General features: G+C 47.3%; 1 protein-coding gene across 1 annotated transcript in view; it reads right to left on the reverse strand.

Annotated features, from left to right (window-relative positions):
- LOC123756874 (chondroitin sulfate proteoglycan 4) overlaps positions 1–27,924 on the reverse strand; it is a 261,088-nt gene that overhangs the window by 101,749 nt on the left and 131,415 nt on the right. Inside the window, exons 4-9 of the mRNA XM_069331572.1 lie at positions 16,632–16,755; positions 15,401–15,651; positions 13,669–13,752; positions 10,130–10,345; positions 3,830–4,088; positions 3,506–3,595 (exon numbers count right to left, since the gene is read on the reverse strand). Of these exons, the coding sequence (XP_069187673.1) occupies positions 3,506–3,595; positions 3,830–4,088; positions 10,130–10,345; positions 13,669–13,752; positions 15,401–15,651; positions 16,632–16,755 (1,024 nt within the window). The remainder of the gene's footprint in view (positions 1–3,505; positions 3,596–3,829; positions 4,089–10,129; positions 10,346–13,668; positions 13,753–15,400; positions 15,652–16,631; positions 16,756–27,924) is intronic.

Below are 27,924 nucleotides of genomic sequence, written 5' to 3' on the forward strand. Positions count from 1 at the left end.
GACTGGTGAGTGTACTGGACTGGGGAGTGTACAGGACTGGTGAGTGTACAGGACTGGTGAGTGTACTGGACTGGGGAGTGTACAGGACTGGTGAGTGTACAGGACTGGTGAGTGTACTGGACTGGTGAGTTAAATCTACCTGAGATTTATAAAACTGTATTCTACCTTCTTTTCCTTAATCACAAAGGTTCGCATGATTATTCACATAGAGTATTTTTTTGTTTGTTTGTATTTCTACTAGTCCCATTTGTTGTGCATCGTTCAGTGAATGATGGATTCTGACTCCAGTGTCATTTTCTTACTTAATCTGCTGCAAGGTAATGTTGTTAATTTAGTAGTTGTGACGTGGATGCAAGATCTTGGAATTTTCTATATTAAAAACCATTTGCCAGTCTTCTGACCATTTATGGAATCCATTTCTGGAATTCAGACCTTTGTAAGGCATTAATATCATTTTCACTAACTACTTTACCATAAATCTTAGTGTTATCTGCAAATTTGATGCTGTGGTTTGTAATATTCTCATCTATCTTGAGGTTATCTTCAGTTATCTTGAGGTGATTTCGGGGCTTAGCGTCCCCGCGGCCCGGACCTCGACCAGGCCTCTTCCTTTATGTCATTGATGTATATGACAAAAAGGATTTGCTACAAAATAGATCCCTGTGATACCCTACTCATCACATTTCTTCCGTCAGACTTATTCCCGTTTAGCACGACCTTATGGTTTCTTTGTTTTAACCATTGTTTTACTCATTCTAGTATTCTGCCATTTATTCCATGTGACTATAATTCCTTTCTGCTTAGTAATCAGAGCTATTTTTACTGTGTCATCTATCTAGTTCCTTTTCTTTTCTTTTCTCTCTCCTTTTTGGCCCATATTTGTGAAAGAGTTCAGTAATGACCTTGAAACTTTTCCACGATACCTCCAGGACTTTCTTGATTTCCTTCTAGATTGTATATTTTAGTGCTTTTAAGACGATCTCAATAATTAAGGTGCTTTATCGCGTTTATGTATGACGTATGTACTCTGTACTCCTTCTATTTCAGCAATCTCTCCTGCTCTGAAGGGGGAAGTGAGTACTGAGCAGTACTCAAGACCGGACAGTACAAGTGATTTATATAGTACAACCATTGTGATGAGATCCCTGGATTTGAAGGTTCTCTTAATCCATTCTGTTATTTTTCTGGCTGACGCAATATTTGTTTGGAATATTTATATTTGTTCCTTAAATGTTAGGTCGTCAGACGTCATTATTCCTATATCCTTCACATGTTGCTTTCCTACTATGGGCAGACCTAATTGTGTCTTTTAATTTGAATTTGGTTTAAGGTCTTAATTTTTCCCTACCTAAGTAATTGAAATTTATCACTGTTAAACATCATGTTATTTCTCTTGCCCAATCGAACTTAATATCAGCTGGCAATTTTTCAGTGTCTTCTACACAAGTAATTTTCATGCTGATTTTTGTGTCTTTGCAAAAATGACACAAAGCTGTGATTTGCATTTTTGTCTATAACTGATATGAGAATGAGAAAAAGCAGTGGTGCAAAAACTGTGCCCTGAGGTACAGTGCTTTTCACCGTGCTTGGATTTAATTTTATTTAATTGACTTTTTACTCTTTGTGTTCTGTTAGACACGAAACTGAATATCTATCGCCCTACTTTACGTATTATTCCAACTAATCTCATTTTATGTGGTTTCAATCCATGTCACACTTATCAAATGCCTTTGAAAATGTCGATGTACACCACATCTGCATTTTGCTGTTCTTCAAATGCTTCCTATATTTTGTCATAGTGATTAAGTAACTGCGAAAGGCATGACTTTCCTCCTCTAAATTCATGTTGACCTGGGTTGTGGAGGTCACTGGTCTCCACGCACTGGGTTGTGGAGGTCACTGGTCTCCACGCTACTGGTGATCACACTCCTCATCACACTTTCGGTTTGTTTAATTACGTGTGACGTTAGTGCAACTTGTGAATATGTTTTAGTCTGATACCCACCTTCACCCACTGACACCACCACTAATGCTTAGTACCCACCATCACCCACTGACACCACCACTAATGCTTAGTACCCACCTTCACCCACTGACACCACCACTAATGCTTAGTACCCACCATCACCCACTGACACCACCACTAATGCTTAGTACCCACCTTCACCCACTGACACCACCACTAATGCTTAGTACCCACCATCACCCACTGACACCACCACTAATGCTTAGTACCCACCTTCACCCACTGACACCACCACTAATGCTTAGTACCCACCTTCACCCACTGACACCACCACTAATGCTTAGTACCCACCTTCACCCACTGACACCACCACTAATGCTTAGTACCCACCTTCACCCACTGACACCACCACTAATGCTTAGTACCCACCTTCACCCACTGACACCACCACTAATGCTTAGTACCCACCTTCACCCACTGACACCACCACTAATGCTTAGTACCCACCATCACCCACTGACACCACCACTAATGCTTAGTACCCACCATCACCCACTGACACCACCACTAATGCTTAGTACCCACCATCACCCACTGACACCACCACTAATGCTTAGTACCCACCATCACCCACTGACACCACCACTAATGCTTAGTACCCACCATCACCCACTGACACCACCACTAATGCTTAGCACCCACCATCACCCACTGACACCACCACTAATGCTTAGTACCCACCATCACCCACTGACACCAATATTACTACTTACCACCCACCTTCACCCACTAACACCACCCACCTTCACCCACTAACCCCACCCACCTTCACCCACTAACACCACCCACCTTCACCCACTAACACCACCCACCTTCACCCACTAACACCACCCACCTTCACCCACTAACACCACCCACCTTTACCCACTAACACCACCCACCTTTACCCACTAACACCACCCACCTTCACCCACTACCACCACCCACCTTCACCCACTAACCCCACCCACCTTCACCCACTAACACCACCCACCTTCACCCACTAACACCACCCACCTTCACCCACTAACACCACCCACCTTTACCCACTAACACCACCCACCTTTACCCACTAACACCACCCACCTTCACCCACTACCACCACCCACCTTCACCCACTAACCCCACCCACCTTCACCCACTAACACCACCCACCTTCACCCACTACCACCACCCACCTTCACCCACTAACCCCACCCACCTTCACCCACTAACACCACCCACCTTCACCCACTACCACCACCCACCTTCACCCACTAACCCCACCCACCTTCACCCACTAACACCACCCACCTTCACCCACTACCACCACCCACCTTCACCCACTAACCCCACCCACCTTCACCCACTAACACCACCCACCTTCACCCACTACCACCACCCACCTTCACCCACTACCACCACCCACCTTCACCCACTAACACCACCCACCTTCACCCACTACCACCACCCACCTTCACCCACTACCACCACCCACCTTCACCCACTACCACCACCCACCTTCTCATAGTCGAGGACGAGGTTAAGATGGTCTGAGGTGATGAGCGCCTGGCCGCCCTCCTGCACCTCCATGGGCGTCAGACTCAGCACCTGCACACAACAATGTGACATGATGAACCAACCGTTTAACTCCGGGGAGGAGAAAAGGAATATTATAAGAATGACGGTGGACAGTGTCATGTAAATATAAGTCAATATATATATTCCAGGATATATTACTCTAAATGTCTTATGATAATTTATATTCTACTCCAGTTATGGCTATAAACTAGGGCACAGAACACAGGTTAAGCCATAGACAATAAGAGAAGGGAGTGAGCGTACCTCGAGATCAAAGGGCAGAGTAGTTTTGGTGAAGACCTTGTAGGCGGTGGTGAAGTTCTGGCGCACGCAGAGGGCCAGGTCGCACTCGCACTTGAACCCGTCAGTGCCTTCCTGAAGGCAGCGGCTGCCATCCACACAGGGGTTCTTGAGGCATGGGTACGCCCACTGGCACTCGGCCTTGATGCCCTGGGTGATCTGGGCGTCCCGAATGCTCAAGCTTTTCTCCCCTACACTCACGCTCTGGATGCAGCCCTCGAGGCTGTAGGGGAGAGAGAGAGAAGCAGTAATTACACCAACGCACATCACCATATATACGTGTTCAAGGCGCGCACACTGCCATACTAATGAATATGGCGAGGGGGAGAGACACCAGAGCTGGCAACTTCGTTAATATGACTTAATCACCATACACACCTCATCTCCATATATACTAAGCGAAGACGGCGGGTGCTGATAAAGGCATTAACTCCATTAATCTTCCGCATCAACACATAACCCAAGTCTGGGAGGGTAAACTTTGGTGGAGAGGAGAGGAGAGGCGGCGAGAGACAAGCAACAACATCACGTCACAACACCACCATGGCATGCCGGCGGGAATTAATGAAATGGAAAGGTGCGTGGGGGAGGAGCCGCCAATGGCACTGGAGCAAGATTAACACAGTAGAGAATGATGGTAATGCAGACCCGGCACACCTCTGCCCTCTATATACCAGTATACCTCCTCCCTCTATATACAAGCACACCTCCGCCCTCTATATACAAGCACACCTCCGCCCTCTATATACAAGCACACCTCCGCCCTCTATATACAAGCACACCTCTGCCCTCTATATACCAGTATACCTCCGCCCTCTATATACAAGCACACCTCCGCTCTCTATATACAAGCACACCTCCACCCTCTATATACAAGCACACCTCGGCCCTCTATATACAAGCACACCTCCGCCCTCTATATACAAGCACACCTCCGCCCTCTATATACAAGCACACCTCCGCCCTCTATATACAAGCACACCTCGGCCCTCTATACACAAGCACATCTCCGCCCTCTATATACAAGCACACCTCTGCCCTCTATATACCAGTATACCTCCGCCCTCTATATACAAGCACACCTCCGCCCTCTATATACAAGCACACCTCTGCCCTCTATACACAAGCATACCTCGGCCCTCTATATACAAGCACACCTCCGCCCTCTATATACAAGCACACCTCCGCCCTCTATATACAAGCACACCTCTGCCCTCTATATACCAGTATACCTCCGCCCTCTATATACAAGCACACCTCTGCCCTCTATATACCAGTATACCTCCGCCCTCTATATACAAGCACACCTCCGCCCTCTATATACAAGCACACCTCCGCCCTCTATATACAAGCACACCTCCGCCCTCTATATACAAGCACACCTCCGCCCTCTATATACAAGCACACCTCCGCCCTCTATATACATGCACACCTCCGCCCTCTATATACAAGCACACCTCCGCCCTCTATACACAAGCACACCTCCGCCCTCTATATACAAACACACCTCGGCCCTCTATACACAATATATATATATATATATATATATATATATATATATATATATATATATATATTGTGTATAGAGGGCCAAATATATATATTATATATATATATATATATATATATATACATATATATATATATATATATATATATATACAAACAAGCCTGAATGGTCCCCAGGACTATATGCAACTGAAAACTCACACCCCAGAAATGACTCGAACCCATACTGCCAGGAGCACTCTGCTGGCGTACAGGATACCTTAACCTCTCACACCCCTTCTGAGGTGTGAGTTTTCAGTCGCATATAGTCCTGGGGACCATTCGGGCTTGTTTGCATTTGTGTTCCTCAAGTGTGCCCCAAAGAATGAGGTGATTTGATAAAATACCATGCCCAAGATTACCAACCGAGTGCCGGCGGGGGAATGGGAATTAGCCTAGGCTACCATCCTCTTTTGTCTGGCCGTGATGGTCGAGCGGTTAAGGGATCCTGTACTCCAGCAGAGTGCTCCTGGCAGTATGGGTTCGAGTCACTTCTGGGGTGTGAGTTTTCAATTATATATATATATATATATATATATATATATATATATATATATATATATATATATATATATATATATATATATTAATACAAAGTCCCGAGTATAGTTTAACATTTTAATAACGCTTAGATTTTCGCTCTATAAGCATTATTCTTCGTGATGAAATATTCTTTTGAATAATACAAAGTATTTTTATGGAGAGTTATAATGAGGTATAATAAGCATAATAATAATGTAGTAAGTGGAACACTTCAAGTTTAACTTTTAAAAGTATATAAAAGGTCTTTGATGTGACGTGATTAATTGATGTGACGTGATTAATTGCGTGACTCTATTAGATGGACATCATAATATTATGCATCATATAGGATGTCTGCCTGCAGCAGTATGATATTATGCATCATATAGGATGTCTCTGCCTGCAGCAGTATGATATTATGCATCATATAGGATGTCTGCCTGCAGCAGTATGATATTATGCATCATATAGGATGTCTGCCTGCAGCAGTATGATGTTATGCATCATATAGGATGTCTGCCTGTGCAGTATGATATATAACCAACATACTCTAGATGCGATGCTGTATTATGGGCCACACCAACAAAGCTATCTGGGGATGTGGTCAAGAGTCGCGCTTCATGTAATCAACCGCTGGACGATTAATAACTTACCGATCAACAAGCAACTACAGTATACTTATGTCTCAACTCTCAGCGTATATAAACTGAGAAGCAGAGTATATACGCTGCGATCCGCACACCTTGTGGTATATACGTGTTGCTGTCCTCTTCCCTTGTGGAGTATGTCTCGCAATGAATTTATTAAAGATGGTTATCACAGAGAACGGGTTACTCTAGGAGCTGGTTGGGCATTCCCGGGGGCATCAGTGCCCCGGTGGCTGTACTCACCTATTTGTGCTTGCGGGGGTTGAGCTCTGGCTCTTTGGTCCCGCCTCTCAACCGTCAATCAACAGGTGTACAGGTTCCTGAGCCTACTGGGCTCTATCATATCTACACTTGAAACTGTGTATGGAGTCAGCCTCCACCACATTACTTCCTAATGCATTCCATTTGTCAACCACTCTGACACTAAAAAAGTTCTTTCTAATATCTCTGTGGCTCATTTGGGCACACAGTTTCCACCTGTGTCCCCTAGTGCGTGTGCCCTTTGTGTTAAACAGCCTGTCTTTATCTACCCTATCAATTCCCTTGAGAATCTTGAATGTGGTGATCATGTCCCCCCTAACTCTTCTGTCTTCCAACAAAGTGAGGTTTAATTCCCGTAGTCTCTCCTCGTAGCTCATACCTCTCAGCTCGGGTACTAGTCTGGTGGCAAACCTTTGAACCTTTTCCAGTTTAGTCTTTTGCTTGACTAGATATGGACTCCATGCTGGGGCCGCATACTCCAGGATTGGTCTGACATATGTGATATATAATGTTCTGAAAGATTCCTTACACAAGTTTCTAAAGGTCGTTCTTATGTTAGCCAACCTGGCATATGCTGCTGATGTTATCCTCTTGATATGAGCTTCAGGGGACAGGTCTGGCGTGATATCAACCCCCAGGTCTTTCTCTCTGACTCTTGAAGTATTTCATCTCCCAAATGGTACCTTGTATCTGGTCTCCTGCTTCCTACCCCTCTAACAGCCATTTGTTCGACCATTCCTGTGGGACTCCACTGGTGACCACGCCAATCTGAGGTCTCACCCCTCACTGTAACTCTCTGCTTCCTATTGCTTAAGTACTCCCTTATCAACTGGAGCACCTTACCAGTTACTCCTGCCTGTCTCTCCAGCTTATGTGGTACTGTGTCAAAGGCTTTCCGACAATCCAAGAAAATGCAGTCCGCCCATCCTTATCTTTCTTGTTTAATGTTTGTCACTTGGTCGTAGAACTCTATTAACCTGTAAGGCAAGATTTACCCTCCCTGAACCCATGTTGACGGGTTGTCACGAAGTCCCTTCTCTCCAGATGTGTTACCAGGGTTTTTCTCACGATCTTCTCCATCACCTTGCATGGTATACAAGTTTAGGACACTGCTTAACGACGTGGTTTACGACCACGTGCCCCCTTGCCATGGTGTGGACGACCACGTGCCCCCCTTGCCATGGTGTGGCCGACCACGTGCCCCCTTGCCATGGTGTGGCCGACCACGTGCCCCCTTGCCATGGTGTGGCCGACCACGTGCCCCCTTGCCATGGTGTGGCCGACCACGTGCCCCCTTGCCATGGTGTGGCCGACCACGTGCCCCCTTGCCATGGTGTGGACGACCACGTGCCCACTTGCCATGGTGTGGACGACCACGTGCCCCCCTTGCCATGGTGTGGCCGACCACGTGCCCACTTGCCATGGTGTGGACGACCACGTGCCCACTTGCCATGGTGTGGACGACCACGTGCCCCCCTTGCCATGGTGTGGCCGACCACGTGCCCACTTGCCATGGTGTGGCCGACCACGTGCCCCCTTGCCATGGTGTGGACGACCACGTGCCCACTTGCCATGGTGTGGACGACCACGTGCCCACTTGCCATGGTGTGGACGACCACGTGCCCCCCTTGCCATGGTGTGGCCGACCACGTGCCCACTTGCCATGGTGTGAACGACCACGTGCCCCCCATGCCATGGTGTGGCCGACCACGTGCCCCCCTTGCCATGGTGTGGCCGACCACGTGCCCACTTGCCATGGTGTGGACGACCACGTGCCCCCCTTGCCATGGTGTGGCCGACCACGTGCCCACTTGCCATGGTGTGGACGACCACGTGCCCCCCTTGCCATGGTGTGGCCGACCACGTGCCCCCCTTGCCATGGTGTGGACGACCACGTGCCCACTTGCCATGGTGTGGCCGACCACGTGCCCACTTGCCATGGTGTGGACGACCACGTGCCCACTTGCCATGGTGTGGACGACCACGTGCCCACTTGCCATGGTGTGGCCGACCACGTGCCCACTTGCCATGGTTTGGCCGACCACGTGCCCCCTTGCCATGGTGTGGACGACCACGTGCCCACTTGCCATGGTGTGGACGACCACGTGCCCACTTGCCATGGTGTGGACGACCACGTGCCCACTTGCCATGGTGTGGACGACCACGTGCCCACTTGCCATGGTGTGGACGACCACGTGCCCACTTGCCATGGTGTGGACGACCACGTGCCCACTTGCCATGGTGTGGACGACCACGTGCCCACTTGCCATGGTGTGGACGACCACGTGCCCCCCTTGCCATGGTGTGGCCGACCACGTGCCCACTTGCCATGGTGTGGACGACCACGTGCCCACTTGCCATGGTGTGGCCGACCACGTGCCCACTTGCCATGGTGTGGACGACCACGTGCCCCCCTTGCCATGGTGTGGCCGACCACGTGCCCACTTGCCATGGTGTGGACGACCACGTGCCCACTTGCCATGGTGTGGACGACCACGTGCCCACTTGCCATGGTGTGGCCAACCACGTGCCCCCTTGCCATGGTGTGGCCGACCACGTGCCCCCTTGCCATGGTGTGGACGACCACGTGCCCCCTTGCCATGGTGTGGACGACCACGTGCCCCCTTGCCATGGTGTGGACGACCACGTGCCCCCTTGCCATGGTGTGGACGACCACGTGCCCCCCTTGCCATGGTGTGGCCGACCACGTGCCCACTTGCCATGGTGTGGACGACCACGTGCCCACTTGCCATGGTGTGGCCGACCACGTGCCCACTTGCCATGGTGTGGACGACCACGTGCCCCCCTTGCCATGGTGTGGCCGACCACGTGCCCACTTGCCATGGTGTGGACGACCACGTGCCCACTTGCCATGGTGTGGACGACCACGTGCCCACTTGCCATGGTGTGGCCAACCACGTGCCCCCTTGCCATGGTGTGGCCGACCACGTGCCCCCTTGCCATGGTGTGGACGACCACGTGCCCCCTTGCCATGGTGTGGACGACCACGTGCCCCCTTGCCATGGTGTGGCCGACCACGTGCCCCCCTTGCCATGGTGTGGACGACCACGTGCCCACTTGCCATGGTCTGAGACAGCCACACAGCCCCGGTAAAGCCTCAAATAAGAAACAAAACAAAAAACCCGAAGTCAACTGAGAAAACACAGAACACCACGAAGAATAAACCAACAAACTGACATAAAAGATATCCTTCACAAATACATGCATACACCCTTTCCTTTTTTCCCGAACAGGTTATAAGGTAGAATTCAAACTCTGCACTAACCTCTTGTCACCATTCTTGGCCCCCTGGCTGACAGCTCGGGCTTGCCTGTTGACCTCCACTCCCCCGATGAAGAGGTAGCCGGAAAGGTCAAAGAACTTGTTCTCGCCAACGTGGGTTGGCTGGTCCTCGATGTGGTCGTCGACGTTAAGTTCCATGTAGGCAGGCTTGAAGTGGGCCTCCAGCTTGTGCCACACTCCGTCACTGATGAAGATGGAGCTGCGGGAGGAACACATGGAACAATATATTCACTGAGGGAGGGAGAGAGAGAGAGAGAGAGAGAGAGAGAGAGAGAGAGAGAGAGAGAGAGAGAGAGAGAGAGAGAGAGAGAGAGAGAGAGAGAGAGAGAGAGAGACAGACAGAGAGACAGAGAGAGACAGAGAGACAGAGAGACAGAGAGAGAGGGGGGGGGAGGGAGAAAATTTGGCAAAACAAAGTAGACGGGGAAAACAAGACTGGGTTTAACCGAGGTCAAATCAACAGTGCAGCTGTGGATCACTATCACAATCGTGAATCACTATCACAACCGTGAATCATTATCACAACCGTGAATCACTATCCAAGTGCTTGCGTAACTGCTTCGTGAATTTGGCTCCAGGCAATCACCAAGGAAAGCTGACAAGAAGTAAGGCAGTAGAATTCTTCTCTGGCAGTAGAAGAACTATCGAAATCCTCTACAGGTAATTTACAGGAAGCTGAAATGTATTTGTAATGATGCTGATCCTTATAGGTACCTGCTAGAATTATATATTTTGTTTATATTCTATTGAAACATTTCCAAGATGGAGAGGCTGTTAATTCATCACAATACATCTGTAACGTCTTTAAGAGTATAAAGAGTGCGTTGGTGAAGCTGGAGGAGTGAGACGTAAGATTACATCTGAAGAGTTGTTGTTGAAGATTCACCTACTGGCAACAGTAAGTTCCAAGTAGCACGGGCTAGGGTGAGCCCGTAGTGGACTTACCAGGCACAGGAGCGGGGCAAGTAGCACGGGCTAGGGTGAGCCCGTAGTGGACTTACCAGGCACAGGAGCGGGGCAAGTAGCACGGGCTAGGGTGAGCCCGTAGTGGACTTACCTGGCACAGGAGCGGGGCAAGTAGCACGGGCTAGGGTGAGCCCGTAGTGGACTTACCAGGCACAGGAGCGGGGCAAGTAGCACGGGCTAGGGTGAGCCCGTAGTGGACTTACCTGGCACAGGAGCGGGGCAAGTAGCACGGGCTAGGGTGAGCCCGTAATGGACTTACCTGCCACAGGAGCGGGGCAAGTAGCACGGGCTAGGGTGAGCCCGTAGTGGACTTACCAGGCACAGGAGCGGGGCAAGTAGCGCGGGATAGGGTGAGCCCGTAGTGGACTTACCAGGCACAGGAGCGGGGCAAGTAGCGCGGGCTAGGGTGAGCCCGTAGTGGACTTACCAGGCACAGGAGCGGGGCAAGTAGCGCGGGATAGGGTGAGCCCGTAGTGGACTTACCAGGCACAGGAGCGGGGCAAGTAGCGCGGGATAGGGTGAGCCCGTAGTGGACTTACCTGGCACAGGAGCGGGCAGTAAATCTGATGATTGATGAAGATTAAGCCACCCAAGAGGTGGCACGGGCATGAATAGACCGTAAAAATGTGAAGAGTTGTTGTTGTTAAAGATTTAGCTGCTCAGGACGAAGTGTCCATGTAGCACGGGCTATGGTGAGCCCGTAATAAAATCTGAAGAGATGCTGGACATGTTATAAAGTGGCCCAGAGGTGAGGTGCGTGACTGGCAGTACCCAGGTCGAGGGTTCGAATCCCTTCAATACAAAAAAAGGTGACACGGGGAAGTTAATGGCATCACGGAAATCTTAGCTTCCATGTGGAGCATCAATTTCTTTATCATATTACAAAAGAGGGTAATTGTACACCAGAAAGTAAGGACAACCAAGACTGTACAGTGATGTATACCAACTTGATTGTTGACCGTACAAGACAGCCATTATACTATATAACACTTGGAAGGGGTCAGGATAAGGATTTGCGATGGGACGGGGGGAAGGAATAGTGCCCGAACACTTATGGACGGTCGGGGATTGAACGCCTGAGAACAACATATACTGTATAAAAATACATGAACTATAGTAGGTACAAGGGTATAAGTGTGTACACGGTATATAATGAAGAGTGTATGTGTACAGGGTATATAATGAAAAGACTGTATGTGTACAGGTTATATAATGAAAAGTGTATGTGTACAGGTTATATAATGAAAAGTGTATGTGTACAGTTATATAATGAAGAGTGTATGGTACAGGGTATATAATGAGGACAGGCTAAGTCATAGTACAGGGCATAAGATGAGTTTAGCGTAAATGATGTGCATAAGGTATATAAAGTGAACAGGGTATATATATATATATATATATATATATATATATATATATATATATATATATATATATATATATATATATATATATATATATATATATATATATATATATATAACTGAAAACTCACACCCCAGAAGTGACTCGAACCCATACTCCCAGAAGCAACGCAACTGGTATGTACAAGACGCCTTAATCCACTTGACCATACAAGATCATACTACAAAGAATGAGGTGATTTGGTAAAATGCTATGCCCAAGATTACTATCCGAGTGCCGGCGGTGGGGTGGTTCAAATAGCCTCGGCTATCACCTCATTATGTCCGGTCGTGATGGTCAAGTGGATTAAGGCGTCTTGTACATACCAGTTGCGTTGCTTCTGGGAGTATGGGTTCGAGTCACTTCTGGGGTGTGAGTTTTCAGTTGCATATTGTCCTGGGGACCATTCAGGCTTGTTCGCATTTGTGTTCCTCACGTGTGCCCCAAAGAATGAGGTGATTTGGTAAAATGCTATGCCCAAGATTACTATCCGAGTGCCGGCGGTGGGGTGGTTCAAATAGCCTCGGCTATCACCTCATTATGTCCGGTCGTGATGGTCAAGTGGATTAAGGCGTCTTGTACATACCAGTTGCGTTGCTTCTGGGAGTATGGGTTCGAGTCACTTCTGGGGTGTGAGTTTTCAGTTGCATATTGTCCTGGGGACCATTCAGGCTTGTTCGCATATATATATATATATATATATATATATATATATATATATATATATATATATATATATATATATATATATATGAATAGGTGAACAACTTGACATATAAGGCGTCAAGAATCTATAATGAGGATTGTATTTCAGTGAGAGGTGCGGGAGAAATAGGTGGACCTATGAGATAAATATTTACATTACACATACATAAATTATGCCAATTATACATAACGTTATTCATAAATTTACACATAGAGTATGCCAGCATTTATATCCGGATTCACTGTCCGGGCAGACGACTGATTTATGAACATATTTCGTCGTATAACATTAAGTAAAACTCATTACAAATGTGAAATCATTTTCAAAAAGAAGTTTCTAATAATATTTAAAAACAACAAAATTACACTCAAATGAATGTTGAAACGACAAATAAATAAATAAATATTATATATATATTATATATATGCGTGTGTGTGTGTGTGTACCTGTTGAGGCCGACAGCTCCATTGCCTTTATCGAGGATGAGCCTGAGGTGACCCTCATAGATCTCAAGGGCGATAAAATCGGATCTGTAGGAGGAAGAAAGACAGTAGTTATTACCTAGATGAGAGCCAGGCTAAAGCTGTTTCTTGAAAGCTGTAGTCATGAACGAACTCTGGTCTGGACCTCATTGTTTATAACCATCTCTGTCTTAAAGAAATATATTGATCCACAGAGCACTAGTTAAGGAAGTCAAGCAAGAGCTTTCGTTGTTCTGGGTACAGGCACAATAACATGTAACACAATGATATAAAAATATATTTAAAATATATAGGGCTTAGTATAAGGCATCCAACCCATAAATCTGAAACTAAAGGAATTTTCGACGTTTCGGTCCGTTACTTATTGATAACGGTCCAGGACAGAGCGAAACATCGCCAGTACTTTGATTTTTAGATTTGTGGGTTGGGTGTCGTGCTCTAATGCTCTTCCCACTCTCATAGCTTACATATATACACCTCTATGTATAGTATCCATAGAGGATAAAATACCTCCAACATTTATGTAAACCAAGTCATACAATGGGCCACAACAAACAATATGAAGTCATTGTTAACTCTTAGTATATAACCACTTACTGGTTATATACCAAGAGTAAGGCGAAGAAATTAAAACTTGAACCAAAGTTAAACCATTCCACAAAATACAACTGTGAGATTAAACCTTCAACCGCATTAAAAACACTCAAACCATTCCATAGATCAGAAAGAAAACTTTCAAGAACTGAGACTTATCCTGTCGGAAAACATTATAATTAAACAAAAATGCTTTGATCTCTAGTGCAAAAAAAAAAAAAAATCAACGAAGTAAAAAAAAGAAAATGTCAAGGCAATGTTAACATTATTAAAACCATTATGCTCTCTAGACTGGATCTGTAAGGTGTTAACTGCTTCATTAGAACCTAAGGAACTTGTTAATTTGGAGACTGTGCAGTAGAGTACATTAATGCACGAATATCTTCGATAAAAAAAATACCGAGAACGCTTAAAATGGGATGTACTGTATTCTGTGGAAAGCAGGTGAAAGTGATCCGTAATCTACAGATTGTTAATATTCCTTGCAAGACCTGGATTCGTAATTTTCAGGAGAAATCACCAAGCCGTTACGACTATATTGCTTAATGTTAAGAAAGCTATAACCAAGCTGTTCTTAATGTTGTGCCCATCACTCTGGAAGCACGATAGAATGAACAAGATATTCTTGTTCATACGCACATAACAATTTAGAGGTGGAATAAGTGCACTAAGATATAAATATATATCCCATAAGGCCTCATGGCGTATCACCCTCACTCTGAACAGAAGAGAAACTGCCAGCAAACCCCCATTGTGTTCAAGAAGGAACTTGATAACCATCAACAGCAGTAACCTGATCAACGAGGCTAGAAACTCTATATTGATCTGAGAGCTACAAGCAGCAACATTTTATATGACCAAACCTTCCGCCAGGATGCTGGCCGAGGGGTCACTGGCCCCGGAACTAAGACCAGAACATCAAACGTTAAATAGTGTCAATAAAATGCCTGAAGTTCGACTACTACTACGATGTAAACAAACATCTGAAGTTGAGCGAGTAATGGATGACACAATTCTCATGTTCAATTGAGATGAGAAAACGTTCATTCTCGGCTTTTTATCAGAGAAAACTGTCTGATGGGATCAGTAACTTAGGAATTACCTGGATGGTGGCCCGGTGTTATAGAGAAGTAGTGCGTGTTCTGACTGCGTCTTGATCTCCATCTTGATGGATCCTCCCGTCCTGGGGTAGGAGTCCTGGAAGGCCACGTACGCTCCGGGTTTGATGAAGCTGATAGCCACGTCAGGGGTGGCATCGAACTCCTCCGAACACTCCCACTCGACTCCATACACCTGCGACGACTTGGGGTCCTCCTGCACCTCCCGGAGGACCTCCAGCCCGTTGTACATCACCTGTAGGAGGTAGGGGAGTGGTTATTGTGGTACCTGGTAGTGGTTGTGGGTGGTGAGTGTTGGTACCTGGTAGTGGTTGTGGGTGGTTATTGTGGTACCTGGTGATGGTTGTGGGTGGTTATTGTGGTACCTGGTGATGGTTGTGGGTGGTGAGTGTGGTACCTGGTGATGGTTGTGGGTGGTGAGTGTTGGTACCTGGTGATGGTTGTGGGTGGTGAGTGTGGTACCTGGTGATGGTTGTGGGTGGTGAGTGTTGGTACCTGGTGATGGTTGTGGGTGGTGAGTGTGGTACGTGGTGATGGTTGTGGGTGGTGAGTATGGTACCTGGTGATGGTTGTGGGTGGTGAGTGTTGGTACCTGGTGATGGTTGTGGGTGGTGAGTGTGGTACCTGGTGATGGTTGTGGGTGGTGAGTGTGGTACCTGGTGATGGTTGTGGGTGGTGAGTGTTGGTACCTGGTGATGGTTGTGGGTGGTGAGTGTGGTACCTGGTGATGGTTGTGGGTGGTGAGTGTGGTACCTAGTGATGGTTGTGGGTGGTGAGTGTTGGTACCTAGTGATGGTTGTGGGTGGTGAGTGTGGTACCTGGTGATGGTTGTGGGTGGTGAGTGTGGTACCTAGTGATGGTTGTGGGTGGTGAGTGTGGTACCTAGTGATGGTTGTGGGTGGTGAGTGTGGTACCTAGTGATGGTTGTGGGTGGTGAGTGTGGTACCTAGTGATGGTTGTGGGTGGTGAGTGTGGTACGTAGTGATGGTTGTGGGTGGTGAGTGTGGCAGACAAATATTAGTGACACTGAAGCATATTGGGCATCATTACAATATATTATCCTATATTATACAACAAGAAGGATCATGAACCTACAACCTATCCACTTCATTATACAGTATTGTAGCGTAGTACACAGAGCTGAAGTACACATAGTAGCAGTGTACTGTGAAGTATTACGCAGTGGTGTAAGCAGGGGGGGGGAGGGGGACTCACCTGGTCCAGACAGCCGCGGAAGTCGTCGAGGAGTCCCAGGAAGACCTCAGTGAAGTCACCCATCCCGCCCAGGAAGACCCCGTAGTGGATGTTGAGCTCGTGGAACCTGCCCGGGAGGGTGATTCTGGGGGCACAGGAGAACACCACTGATTATGGTGGTTGTGGTGGTGATGGTTGTGGTGGTGGTGGTGGTGGTGGTGGTGATGGTGGTGGTGGTGGTGGTGGTGGTGGTGATGGTTGTGGTGGTGGTGGTGGTTGTGGAAGAAGGTGGCTACGGTGGTGGTGGTGGTGGTGGTGAAGGTGCTAGTGTGGTGGTAGTGGTGGTGGCAAGAGACTGGTATTTGGGTCAAGGAGAGGGAAATGGTTGATAAGCAGGCACAGTGAGGGGTATTAACATCGCTAGAATTAATCACTAACTACTAGGAGAGCAATTCCAACTGAGCAGAATGGAAGTCATGATAATGTTATCCACATTCAGTTACATCATTAGAACACAGCTCTGTGGTTGAGCAGGACCTTGCAGGTCACACAGAGAGTAAGATGTCTAGATATCTTCTTTCTCTTTCTAGATGAATGGCTTTGTAAACTATTTTCAACTGGCCTCCTGATAGGCCTAGCAGCGCATTCGCCATTTTACAACGGAAAAGTAGGTAGTATTGCATAGAATAGAGGGATCATGACCGAGATGGAAGGGTATGATTGACAGTTGAGAGGCCTATAGGCAAGGATATAAGCATAGGGAAATCCTTTGGGATATTTGAGGTTAGTCATTGCTGATGTAAGTGCTTCATTCATAATGATGTACTGCCAGGAATCTTAGCGAAGTATCCAGAGTTTGCTTACTGTAGGTGCAGCCTGCACATGACTGTAAAGCTGCCGCCCAGTTGGGTGGGTGTGGAGCACATGACTGTAAAGCTGCCGCCCAGTTGGGTGGGTGTGGAGCACATGACTGTAAAGCTGCCGCCCAATTGGGTGTGTGTGGAGCACATGACTAAAGCTGCCGCCCAGTTGGGTGGATGTGGAGCACATGACTGTAAAGCTGCCGCCCAGTTGGGTGTGTGTGGAGCACATGACTGTAAAGCTGCCGCCCAGTTGGGTGGGTGTGGAGCAAGACTAGTAACTGTGTGACTCACCACAGATATAAAGTGCCTTGTATAGTGACTGTTGTGAGCCTCTTGTTGAAACACGTGTGATATAAAAAGACCATGGATATGTATATGTATTTGTATAAATGATTGTATATATATGTACATGTGTATGTAACATTACAAATTGTGTAACTTGCGTCAAAAGATTGTCACTTGCTCAGCTAAACGAACTCTGGGGTTCAGTTCCTGAACCCATTATGTGTCTCTATAACCCTTTCCACTAGTGCCTACGAGATGGGGTATGGGGTGCATAATAAAGAAACTGAATTGAATGATGTGAAGGCGATTCACGGAGTTAGTAGAAGGTGGTCTGGGATGACTGAGAAAATAATGTGCAACACCTCTACCCAATCACATGTCTTTCACAAAGCTTAATGTTAAAACTAGAACAAATCTACCCATAACCTCTTTACATAGTACAAATACTCACATATGTAAACATAACATACCAGAACAAAAGCAGTATTAGAGATTATAATTGTCAATACAAAAGTGCAGCTTTCTCACCTCCATCGAGTACAGGATCACAGCCAAAACATCTCTCTCTCTCTCTCTCTCTCTGCACGACACAGGTGGTAATGGTAACAATATTATCAATATAATGTGCACAGAGACTGCTCGCCCGCCAGCTTTTTATGCCATACTGATGAATTGATGCCTCGGAAAATGAAAACATCAATGTGATATTGGTCAAAGCGAATCACCTCTTTCATCAGCTTGTTTGGAGGCCCAGACTATCAAAAGTATGACACGCCAATTAAGAACAAACATTGATACAGACAAATTGTCCTGAAATCGTCCCATTCATGTATAAAACGTGTTTGTAAACTGAGCCAAGCGACATACAGAAACTAAAAATACGAGGATAAAAACATAGCGCACACGACGCCTGCTCATAGACAGGAAGTTAGGTCATGGACAGGAGTCTAGGTCATAGACAGGAGTCTAGGTCATAGACAGGAAGTTAGGTCATGGACAGGAGTCTAGGTCATAGACAGGAGTCTAGGTCACAGACAGGAGACCTGGTTAAAGACAGGAGACCTGGTTAAAGACAGGAGACCTGGTTAAAGACAGAAGGCCTGGTCAGACACAGGTCAGACCAGGAGGCCTGGTCATAGCTCAAAACTGTCAATAAATACTGACTACGCCGCGATGGAAAAAAGAGGCACAGATACCTACTTGATGGGGTTCTGGGAGTTGTTCTACTCCCCAAGCCCGGCCCGAGGCCAGGCTTGACTTCTGAGAGCTCGGTCCACCTGGCTGTTGCTTGGAGCGGCATGCAGGCCCACATACCCACCACAGCCCGGTTGGTCCAGCACAAACCTCCTGAAGTGTGACAATTAAGTGCCAGGATATTACTCATCAAGTCTTTCGTCAAATTCCTGAATGTTTGTCGCTGGCGTAGAGTCTCCCTCCAACTTGAGAATTATCATCAACAGATATTATCGCTAATTGATGTACGTTGCTTCTGAACGTTTTGTGTTTAGTTCTGGAACAATGACACGGGGGGGGGACCTAACGGCTGAGTGGACAGCGCTCGGGAATCGTAGTCCTAATGTTCCAGGTTTGATTCCTGGTAAAGGCGGAAACAAATGGGCAGAGTTTGTTTCCTGTTTCCTGTTTGTACCTACTTACTCCCCAGTAAATAGGTACCTGGGAGTTAGACAGCTGCTACGGGCTGCTTCCTGGGGATGTGTAACAAAAAAAGGAGGTCTGGTCGAGGACCGGGCCGCAGGGACGCTAAGCACCGAAATCAACTCAAGATAACCTCAAGATGGGTTGCCCTGTAAGACAGTGTACACCTTGCAAGAATATGTACACTCTGGAACACTGTACGTCACTGTTAGCTTTGGATACCCAAAAGTTATCAGTTCAGATTTGAGAGGAAAGATAGGTTCAAGAATGGGAGGTCAGCCTATACTTAGTTCTGCTTGCGGGGGTTGAGCACTGGCTCGTTGGTCCCGCCTCTCACCTGTCAATCATCTGATAGGAGTCAATCAAGAATCGTAGCGTGTACAGGCCATAGGCACAATCAGAGAACACTGTATAAACATCAGAGGTCCACGGTTGTTCAACGTCCTCCCAGCGAACATAAGAAATATTGCCGGAACAACCGTGGACATCTTCAAGAGAAAACTAGATCATTTTCTCCAAGGAGTGCCGGACCAACCGGGCTGTGGTGGGTATGTGGGCCTGCGGGCCGCTCCAACCAACAGCCTGGTAGACCAAACTCTCACAAGTCAAGCCTGGCCTCGGGCCGGGCTTGGCGAGTAGAAGAACTCCCAGAGCCCCATCAACCAGGTATCAAACAGGCTACGGGATGGGGGGGTCAGCCTGCACAGACTCCAGGGTGATGGGGTCAGCCTGCACAGGCTCCAGGGTGATGGGGTCAGCCTGCACAGGCTCCAGGGTGATGGGGTCAGCCTGCACAGGCTCCAGGGTGATGGGGTCAGCCTGCACAGGCTCCAGGGTGATGGGGTCAACCTGCACAGGCTCCAGGGTGATGGGGTCAGCCTGCACAGGCTCCAGGGTGATGGGGTCAGCCTGCACAGGCTCCAGGGTGATGGGGTCAGCCTGCACAGGCTCCAGGGTGATGGGGTCAGCCTGCACATCAATGACACTTGCACTGAGCTGCTAAACACCACAAACAATATGGTGGTAGAGCCGATAATCAACACTGAAATAACTATTTACTGTCCTTGTTTATTAGGCACCAGTTGCCAGTCCTCATCAGTTTTACAACTACCCGATGAAATTCGAACGCTGCGTTGGAACACTCACGCACACCTGTTCGAACTTTGTTTGGCGACTTCAGTCTCCAGAAACAAAAGTTTTAAAATGCAGTAACTATTGCATATCAGAGAAAATACCAGAAGTAGTCTAAATGAAGTTAAAAATTAGGAGAAAAATACCTCTTAAGGCTATGTATATAGTCGTAATGTCTTGACTCTTTCCCCTGATAATTCCCTCCCTTGCCCTCTTGGAGACTTTATGGATAATTTGCCTCAACTCAGAAAATAATAGAAGCAACTAGGAGAAAATACCTTAAATCTTATCTTAACAATGACAAATTGTTATAAGAACTAGATTGATTACAAATGTACATTACTTATATCTCAATCTAAGTGAAGTTCAGACAGGCTCAGACCAGACATCTGTTCAGCCCATCTCAAAACCTCTAGGAAGATAATTCAGAAAATTCAATTTCAATAACAAACTTATTAACCGGGAATTAATAATTCAAGCAATCCCCAGTATCACAAATTTACTGGAATGAAAAACATGATAAATCAAACCTTAGTCTTTTTCTGGAGTGAAGAGACCCATTAACACCAGGCACGTGTTCACGTCTCATAACACTGAGGGAGGGACTTGTCAGGGGGGAAAGCGCCAAGCCATTACGATTATATAGCACTTGGAAGGGGTCAGGATAAAGATTTGGGATGGGACGGGGGAAGGGAGGAATGGTGCCCAACCACTTGGCTATCAGGGATTGAACGCCGACCTGCAGGAAGCGAGACCGTCGCTCTACCGTCGAGCCCAAGTGGTTGGGCATAACACTGCAACCTGTCATCTTACAAATTACGTCTGAATTTGGCTGTTTGCCCGAATTGTCGAAAATGGACGTAATTTGAAAATGAAAAATAATTGAAAATATACACATCTATATTTTTTTCCAAAACAGCATGTCATGGGTTCTTTGGTAAGTTAGGAGGGCAGGAAGTTCTAAGGTCTCAAAACGTCATGAAAACCGTTAGTTGAAAGTTTCCTCTCCTTACACAACCGAGAAAGCCGGAAGATTCAAAACAGAAAACGGGACAGTACGTCACTTTCGTTAGCCGATTTCATTTCAAATTACGTCCATTTTTGGCCATATGGACACACGAGCGAAAAGCAACGTAATTTTAAGGGGACGGGTTCAACACTGAGGGAGAAACAGAAAAAGTTGCTACTGGAACGAGAACAGCGCTATCTCCATTAACAAAGAAAACAAAATCACAGAAATACTTGAAAATTCGAATTTAGCCACTTAAACTGGACGGTAAAACGATGGTCTCGCTTCTTGCAGGTCGGTGTTCAATCCCCGACGCTCCAAATGGTTGGGCACCATTCCTTTTCCCGTCCCATCCTAAATCCTTATCCTCAAATCCCTTCCAAGTGCTATAGTCTTAATGGTTTAGTGTTTTCTCCTGATAATTATCTTACCTAACATCTCTTAAACGAGAACTAAGAGTTAGAAAGGTAAAAATTAGTAGGTAAAGAGAGTTAGTAGGTAAAGAGTTAGTAGGTAAATAGTGGGTAAAAATAAGCTACTGAACTGAGCCTACAAGAATAGTATAAAACTGCAGCGAGACGAGGACAAATTTAGAGGAATCATAAATATTTCTTCTCCTATACAAAGTCCAGAGCAAAAACCACTCATATCATTACGCCTTTGCATAAGAAAGATGGAACATTCGCTGATGATAAAAAGACATTGTTGTCAAATATTAAGAACGAATCTCTTCTCTGTGAATCCCTGAACACGCTCAATGTTGACAATCCAAACGAATTCTTCACGAAGGTGACACTAACCTCTGCTCACATCTCAGATATGACTAATCTCACTAGACTCTTTATGGAGCCATAGAGAGCAGGTCCATGCACTCCGCCACAGGCCCAGACGCCTGTAGATTCATACTAATCAGGAATTGCAACGAACTAGTGTTATGAACCTTGGCGCCATCTATGATCCAGGTTCAGAATTTATGACAGTTTACCCTCCCATTAATAATGTTTCCCATCTGCTAGTCTGGTGTTCTGAGAGGTGATGAGACATCAGTGACTGGTGGCAGTCAGAGGGAGTGAAACAGTGACTTGGTCCACCATTGGAGGTCTCTGTGTGAAGATGCTAGTGGAGCGCTGGAACACGTCACCGTTGGAGCGTGCTAGTAAGAGGGTAGTGGAGCGCTGGAAGACTTCACCGTTGGAGCGTGCTAGCAAGAGGGTAGTGGAGCGCTGGAAGACTTCACCGTTGGAGCGTGCTAGCAAGAGGGTAGTGGAGCGCTGGAAGACTTCACCGTTGGAGCGTGCTAGTAAGAGGGTAGTGGAGCGCTGGAAGACTTCACCGTTGGAGCGTGCTAGTAAGAGGGTAGTGGAGCGCTGGAAGACCACCGTTGGAGCGTGCTAGTAAGAGGGTAGTGGGGCGCTGGAAGACCACCGTTGGAGCGTGCTAGTAAGAGGGTAGTGGAGCGCTGGAAGACTTCACAGTTGGAAGACTTCACAGTTGGAGCGTGCTAGCAAGAGGGTAGTGGAGCGCTGGAAGACTTCACCGTTGGAGCGTGCTAGCAAGAGGGTAGTGGAGCGCTGGAAGACTTCACCGTTGGAGCGTGCTAGCAAGAAGGTAGTGGAGCGCTGGAAGACTTCACCATTGGAGCGTGCTAGCAAGAGGGTAGTGGAGCGCTGGAAGACTTCACCATTGGAGCGTGCTTGCAAGAGGGTAGTGGAGTACTGAGAGACCTCACCAGGAAAGTGTGGGGGTTTTATCCTCACAGTTGATGGAAAAATTGTCAGCCTTCGGTGTCCATGTGTCAACGGCTGATGCATATTGTGTTAGTTGCAGTTAACACAAAGTGTAAGTTTTGTTGCCATTTAATTTCTCTAAATCATAAACACGTCATTGCATTTCCACCGAGGTTATGGACCTCTGGACTTGAGAAGGATCAGAGTTTAAAAGAACCTGGTTACGGAGAAGTTTGTATCAACTAAACAATCACAGGACCTAAACAATCTTTGAAGTAATTATTTGAAGTTGTGTCCAGGGGCCAGATTCACGAAGCAGTTACGCAAGCACTTACGGACCTGTTCATCTTTTCTCAATCTTAGGCTGCTTGTTTATAATTATTAAACAGGTAATGGTCTCCGAAGCACCAGGAGGCTGTTTATAACAATAACAACAGTTGGTTGACAAGTTTTCATGCTAGTAAATTGTTTAATAAATGTAACCAAAGTCGTCAAAGATTGAGGAAAGATGTACACGTTCGTAAGTGCTTGCGTAACTGCTTCGTGAATCTGGCCCCTGGGCTGGGAGTGATCCCTAAAGTGAGACGCTCCTGCGTCATGGCAAGAGCTGAATACGTTACAGCTGAATATATTACTATTCCAATGAGCTAAAAGTCATCACAAAAGCTCAGTAACTCCCAGTGTCAGGAGCCACGTTCAAGGGAAAAGAAATAATTCGGGCGGGAATAAAGTGCACGGACACACGCCAAAATAGCCAGCCAGAGACATAAATTGCACCGGAAGGTCCCGAAAACTTCGCGGTAACGCGCGAATTTCCGTCTGCGAGGAGAATTTTCCACCTTCTCATTCAGCAAGCGGCCTAAGTGTCGTCATCGGCGCAAAATACGGCGCAATATTTTTGTTCATGTTTCACAATACACCTTTAATTTTATTTCGTCAAGCATACGGCAACTTCCCCCGAGGGAAATTCAACGAAGCTGGCTTCACTGTGTGTGTGTGTATTTACTATTTGTGCCTGCAAAATCGAGCTATTAGCTCTTGGACCCCGCCTTTCTAATCAATCTATTGTCCTCTGTTATGTTTACTACATATAATTCTCACTCACACACATACATCCCCAGGAATGAGCCCGTAGCAGCTATCTAACTCCCAGGTACCTATTTACTTCTAGGTGAACAGGAGCATCAGTGTGAAATAAACTCTTCCCATTTATTTCTGCCTTCGCTAGGAATCGAACCAGGGCCTTTAGGACTACGACCCCCGAGCGCAGTCCACTCAGCCGCGCGCGTGTGTGTACTTACCTAATTGTGCTTGCGAGGGTTGAGCTCTGGCTCTTTGGTTCCGCCTCTCAACTGTCAATCAACTAATGTACAGGTTCCTGAGCCTACCGGGCTCTGTCACATCTATACTTGAACCTGTGTATGGAGTTTCACCACATCACTGCCTAATGTATACCATGTGATAACTACGCTGACATTGAACAAAATTCTTTCTAATGTCTCTGTGGCTCATCTGGGTACTTAAGTTTCCACCTGTGTCCCCTTGTTCGTGTCCCACCCGTGCTGAAGAGTTTGTCTTTGTCCACCTGTCAATTCCTCTCAGAATTTTGTAGGTGGTTATCATGTCTCCCCTTACTCTTCTGTTTTCCAGGGACGTGAGGTTCAGCTCCCGTAGCTTTTCCTAGTAGCTCATACTTCTCAGTTCTGGGACTAGTCTAATGGCATACCTTTGAATCTTCTCTAACTTTGTCTTATGTTAATATAACAAGACCATCCCCCACCACCACCACCACCACCCACACTATCACCACCCACAGCACCACCACCACCCACAGCACCACCACCACCCACAGCACCACCACCACCCACACTACCACCACCCACAGCACCACCACCACCCACAGCACCACCACCACCCACAGCACCACCACCACCCACACTACCACCACCCACAGCACCACCACCACCCACAGCACCACCACCACCCACAGCACCACCACCACCCACAGCACCACCACCACCCACAGCACTACCACCACCCACAGCACTACCACCACCCACAGCACCACCACCACCCACACTACAACCACCACGACCCACACTACAACCACCACCACCAATCACCCCCCCCCACACCACATCACATCAAAAGAATATCATCGGCGGCGTATGCTAGACTGGTCGAGCGCACCGCTCCTGTGCCAGGTAAGTCCACTACGGGCTCACCATAGCCCGTGCTACTTGCCCCGCTCCTGTGCCAGGTAAGTCCACTACGGGCTCACCATAGCCCGTGCTACTTGGAACTTGTTCCGAGTAGCTGAATCTATAAGAACAACAACAAACAGCTAGACTGGCCAATATAAGAACTGCCTTTGGAAGCTTGTGTAAGGAATCGTTCAGGACCCTGTATACCACTTATGTCAGACCAATCCTGGAGTATGCAGCTCCAGCCTGGAGTCCATACCTAGTTAAACACAAAACAAAGTTAGAGAAGATGCATGCTCGTCCGGGAAGAGCCCGGTATGCCACCAGGCTCGTCCCGGAACTGAGAGGAATGAGCTACGAGGAAAGGCTAACAAGAGCTGAACCTCACGTCCCTGGAAAACAGAGGAGTAAGGGGAAGACATGATAACCACCTACAAAATTCTCAGGGGAATTGACAGGGTGGACAAAGACAAACTCTTCAGCGCGGGTGCGACACGAACAAGGGGACACAGGTGGAAACTTAGTACCCAGATGAGCCACAGAGACGTTAAAAAGAATTTTTCAGTGTCAGAGTAGTTAATAAATGGAATGCATTAGGAAGTGATGTGGTGGAGGCTGACTCCATACACAGTTTCAAATGTATATATGATAGAGCCCAGTAGGCTCAGGAATCTGTACACCAGTTGAATGACAGTTGAGAGGCGGGACCAAAGAGCCAAAGCTCAACCCCCCCGCAAGCACAACTAGGTGAATACAATTAGGTGAGTACATCACCACTACCACCCCCCCCCCCCCGGACCACCACCACCCACACCACCAACTGCCACCCACACGCAAGAAGCCCTTCCTGGTGGAGATACAATCAATACCAAATTGACATGGGGCGAACCACCGCTGCTTGAAGCCCCTTAAGTGTTAAGTGTGAGGTGGCGTGGAGGCCCTTCTCCCCGTGCCCACTCACGAGGGGGGCGGAGGAGCCAAAGGGCACCCTCAAGTTGAAGGGTCAAAAAGTGCCTTGATGAGGCCATTCATTGCCACAGAGGCTAGTTTCCCCTCAGGGATGAAGTGAACTTGAAGTGCCGTGATGAACCACCCGAGGTGAACACAAGAACACCTTCTTACATGGGAAGACAACGAAGGAGCTCTTTGAGAAGTTCAGTTTAGACTTTAGAGGATACTATAGACGGGGGGGGGGGTTGGCTTTGCTCGGGTGACGGAAATATATCTTTAATAGCACACTATCTGTCACTGTAGCCATCGTCACTACACACTATCTTCGTAACTGTAGCCATCGTCACTACACACTATCTTCGTAACTGTAGCCATCGTCACTACACACTATCTTCGTAACTGTAGCCATCGTCACTACACACTATCTTCGTAACTGTAGCCATCATCACTACACACTATCTTCGTCACTGTAGCCATCGTCACTACACACTATCTCCGTGGGGCTACAGTGACGAAGATGGTGTGTAGTGACGAAGATAGTGTGTAGTGACGATGGCTACAGTGACGAAGATAGTGTGTAGTGACGATGTGTTACGGTATCGACACCATCGTGGGAGTGTGGAGTGTCAGTGCCATCTATGGGTCTGCACTCCAACTCTCTAGTATTGGACGATATGTTGACAACGCCATCTGTTGGTGGTGGCGTGGCAGCGGTGAATGGCTCAGGTTTCCTGCCTTAGTCAGAAAAAGAAGTCGATGTGGATGACATCTGGTGGTAGGCTACCAAGATTAGCGCCATCTAGGTTATGGCTACAGAGTATAATATCAACTTCCCGGTGAATGAGTGTTACCTCATGGTTTCCCCAGTTTACTGTCTAATTAATGACGTGTTTATGTCCACAGAGGTGACATGTGAAGGCGGTGGTACTGAGGAAGGCAGTTCACCTTAGGCAGTCCATGAACTCTTGACTTGGTCCTGTGAGAGGAATAAGTGGCCGCCGTCGGTTAGAGCAGTGTGTCAGCTGCTGCTAAACGCAGTGTTGGCGAAGATCCGCATACCTCGGGATTGGCTATTAAGAGCTACAGTGATGTGCGTAGCATGAAGCGCTGCTAACAAGCTGCTAGAGGCTTCTGCCAGGGGTTAGCTACCCCTGTTTGAGTTTGTTTGAGACCTCCTGTCAGGGTGTTGCCGAAGCCCTCTGCCAGTGAGTAGCTGGAGAGCACAGGTGGGGGTGTAGGTGCATCATGATACTGTGTGGGTGGACTGGCCCATATAAAAGGTGAACTTGCCTCTGTCCAGTACAAGTGGACAGGGTGCTGTGTTTGTGAAAACACTGGAGTTGATGAACACTGCTGAAGTATTTGTGTCCTGCGTGAAAGAGAGACAATTGTAAATAAGTGTAGTTATAATCTATTTATATATATATATATGTCGTACCTAGTAGCCAGAACTCACTTCTCAGCCTACTATGCAAGGCCCGATTTGCC

The sequence above is a fragment of the Procambarus clarkii genome, chromosome 26 (genome assembly GCF_040958095.1).
Source record: "Procambarus clarkii isolate CNS0578487 chromosome 26, FALCON_Pclarkii_2.0, whole genome shotgun sequence".
In the NCBI taxonomy this organism is placed as follows: Eukaryota; Metazoa; Arthropoda; class Malacostraca; order Decapoda; family Cambaridae; genus Procambarus; species Procambarus clarkii.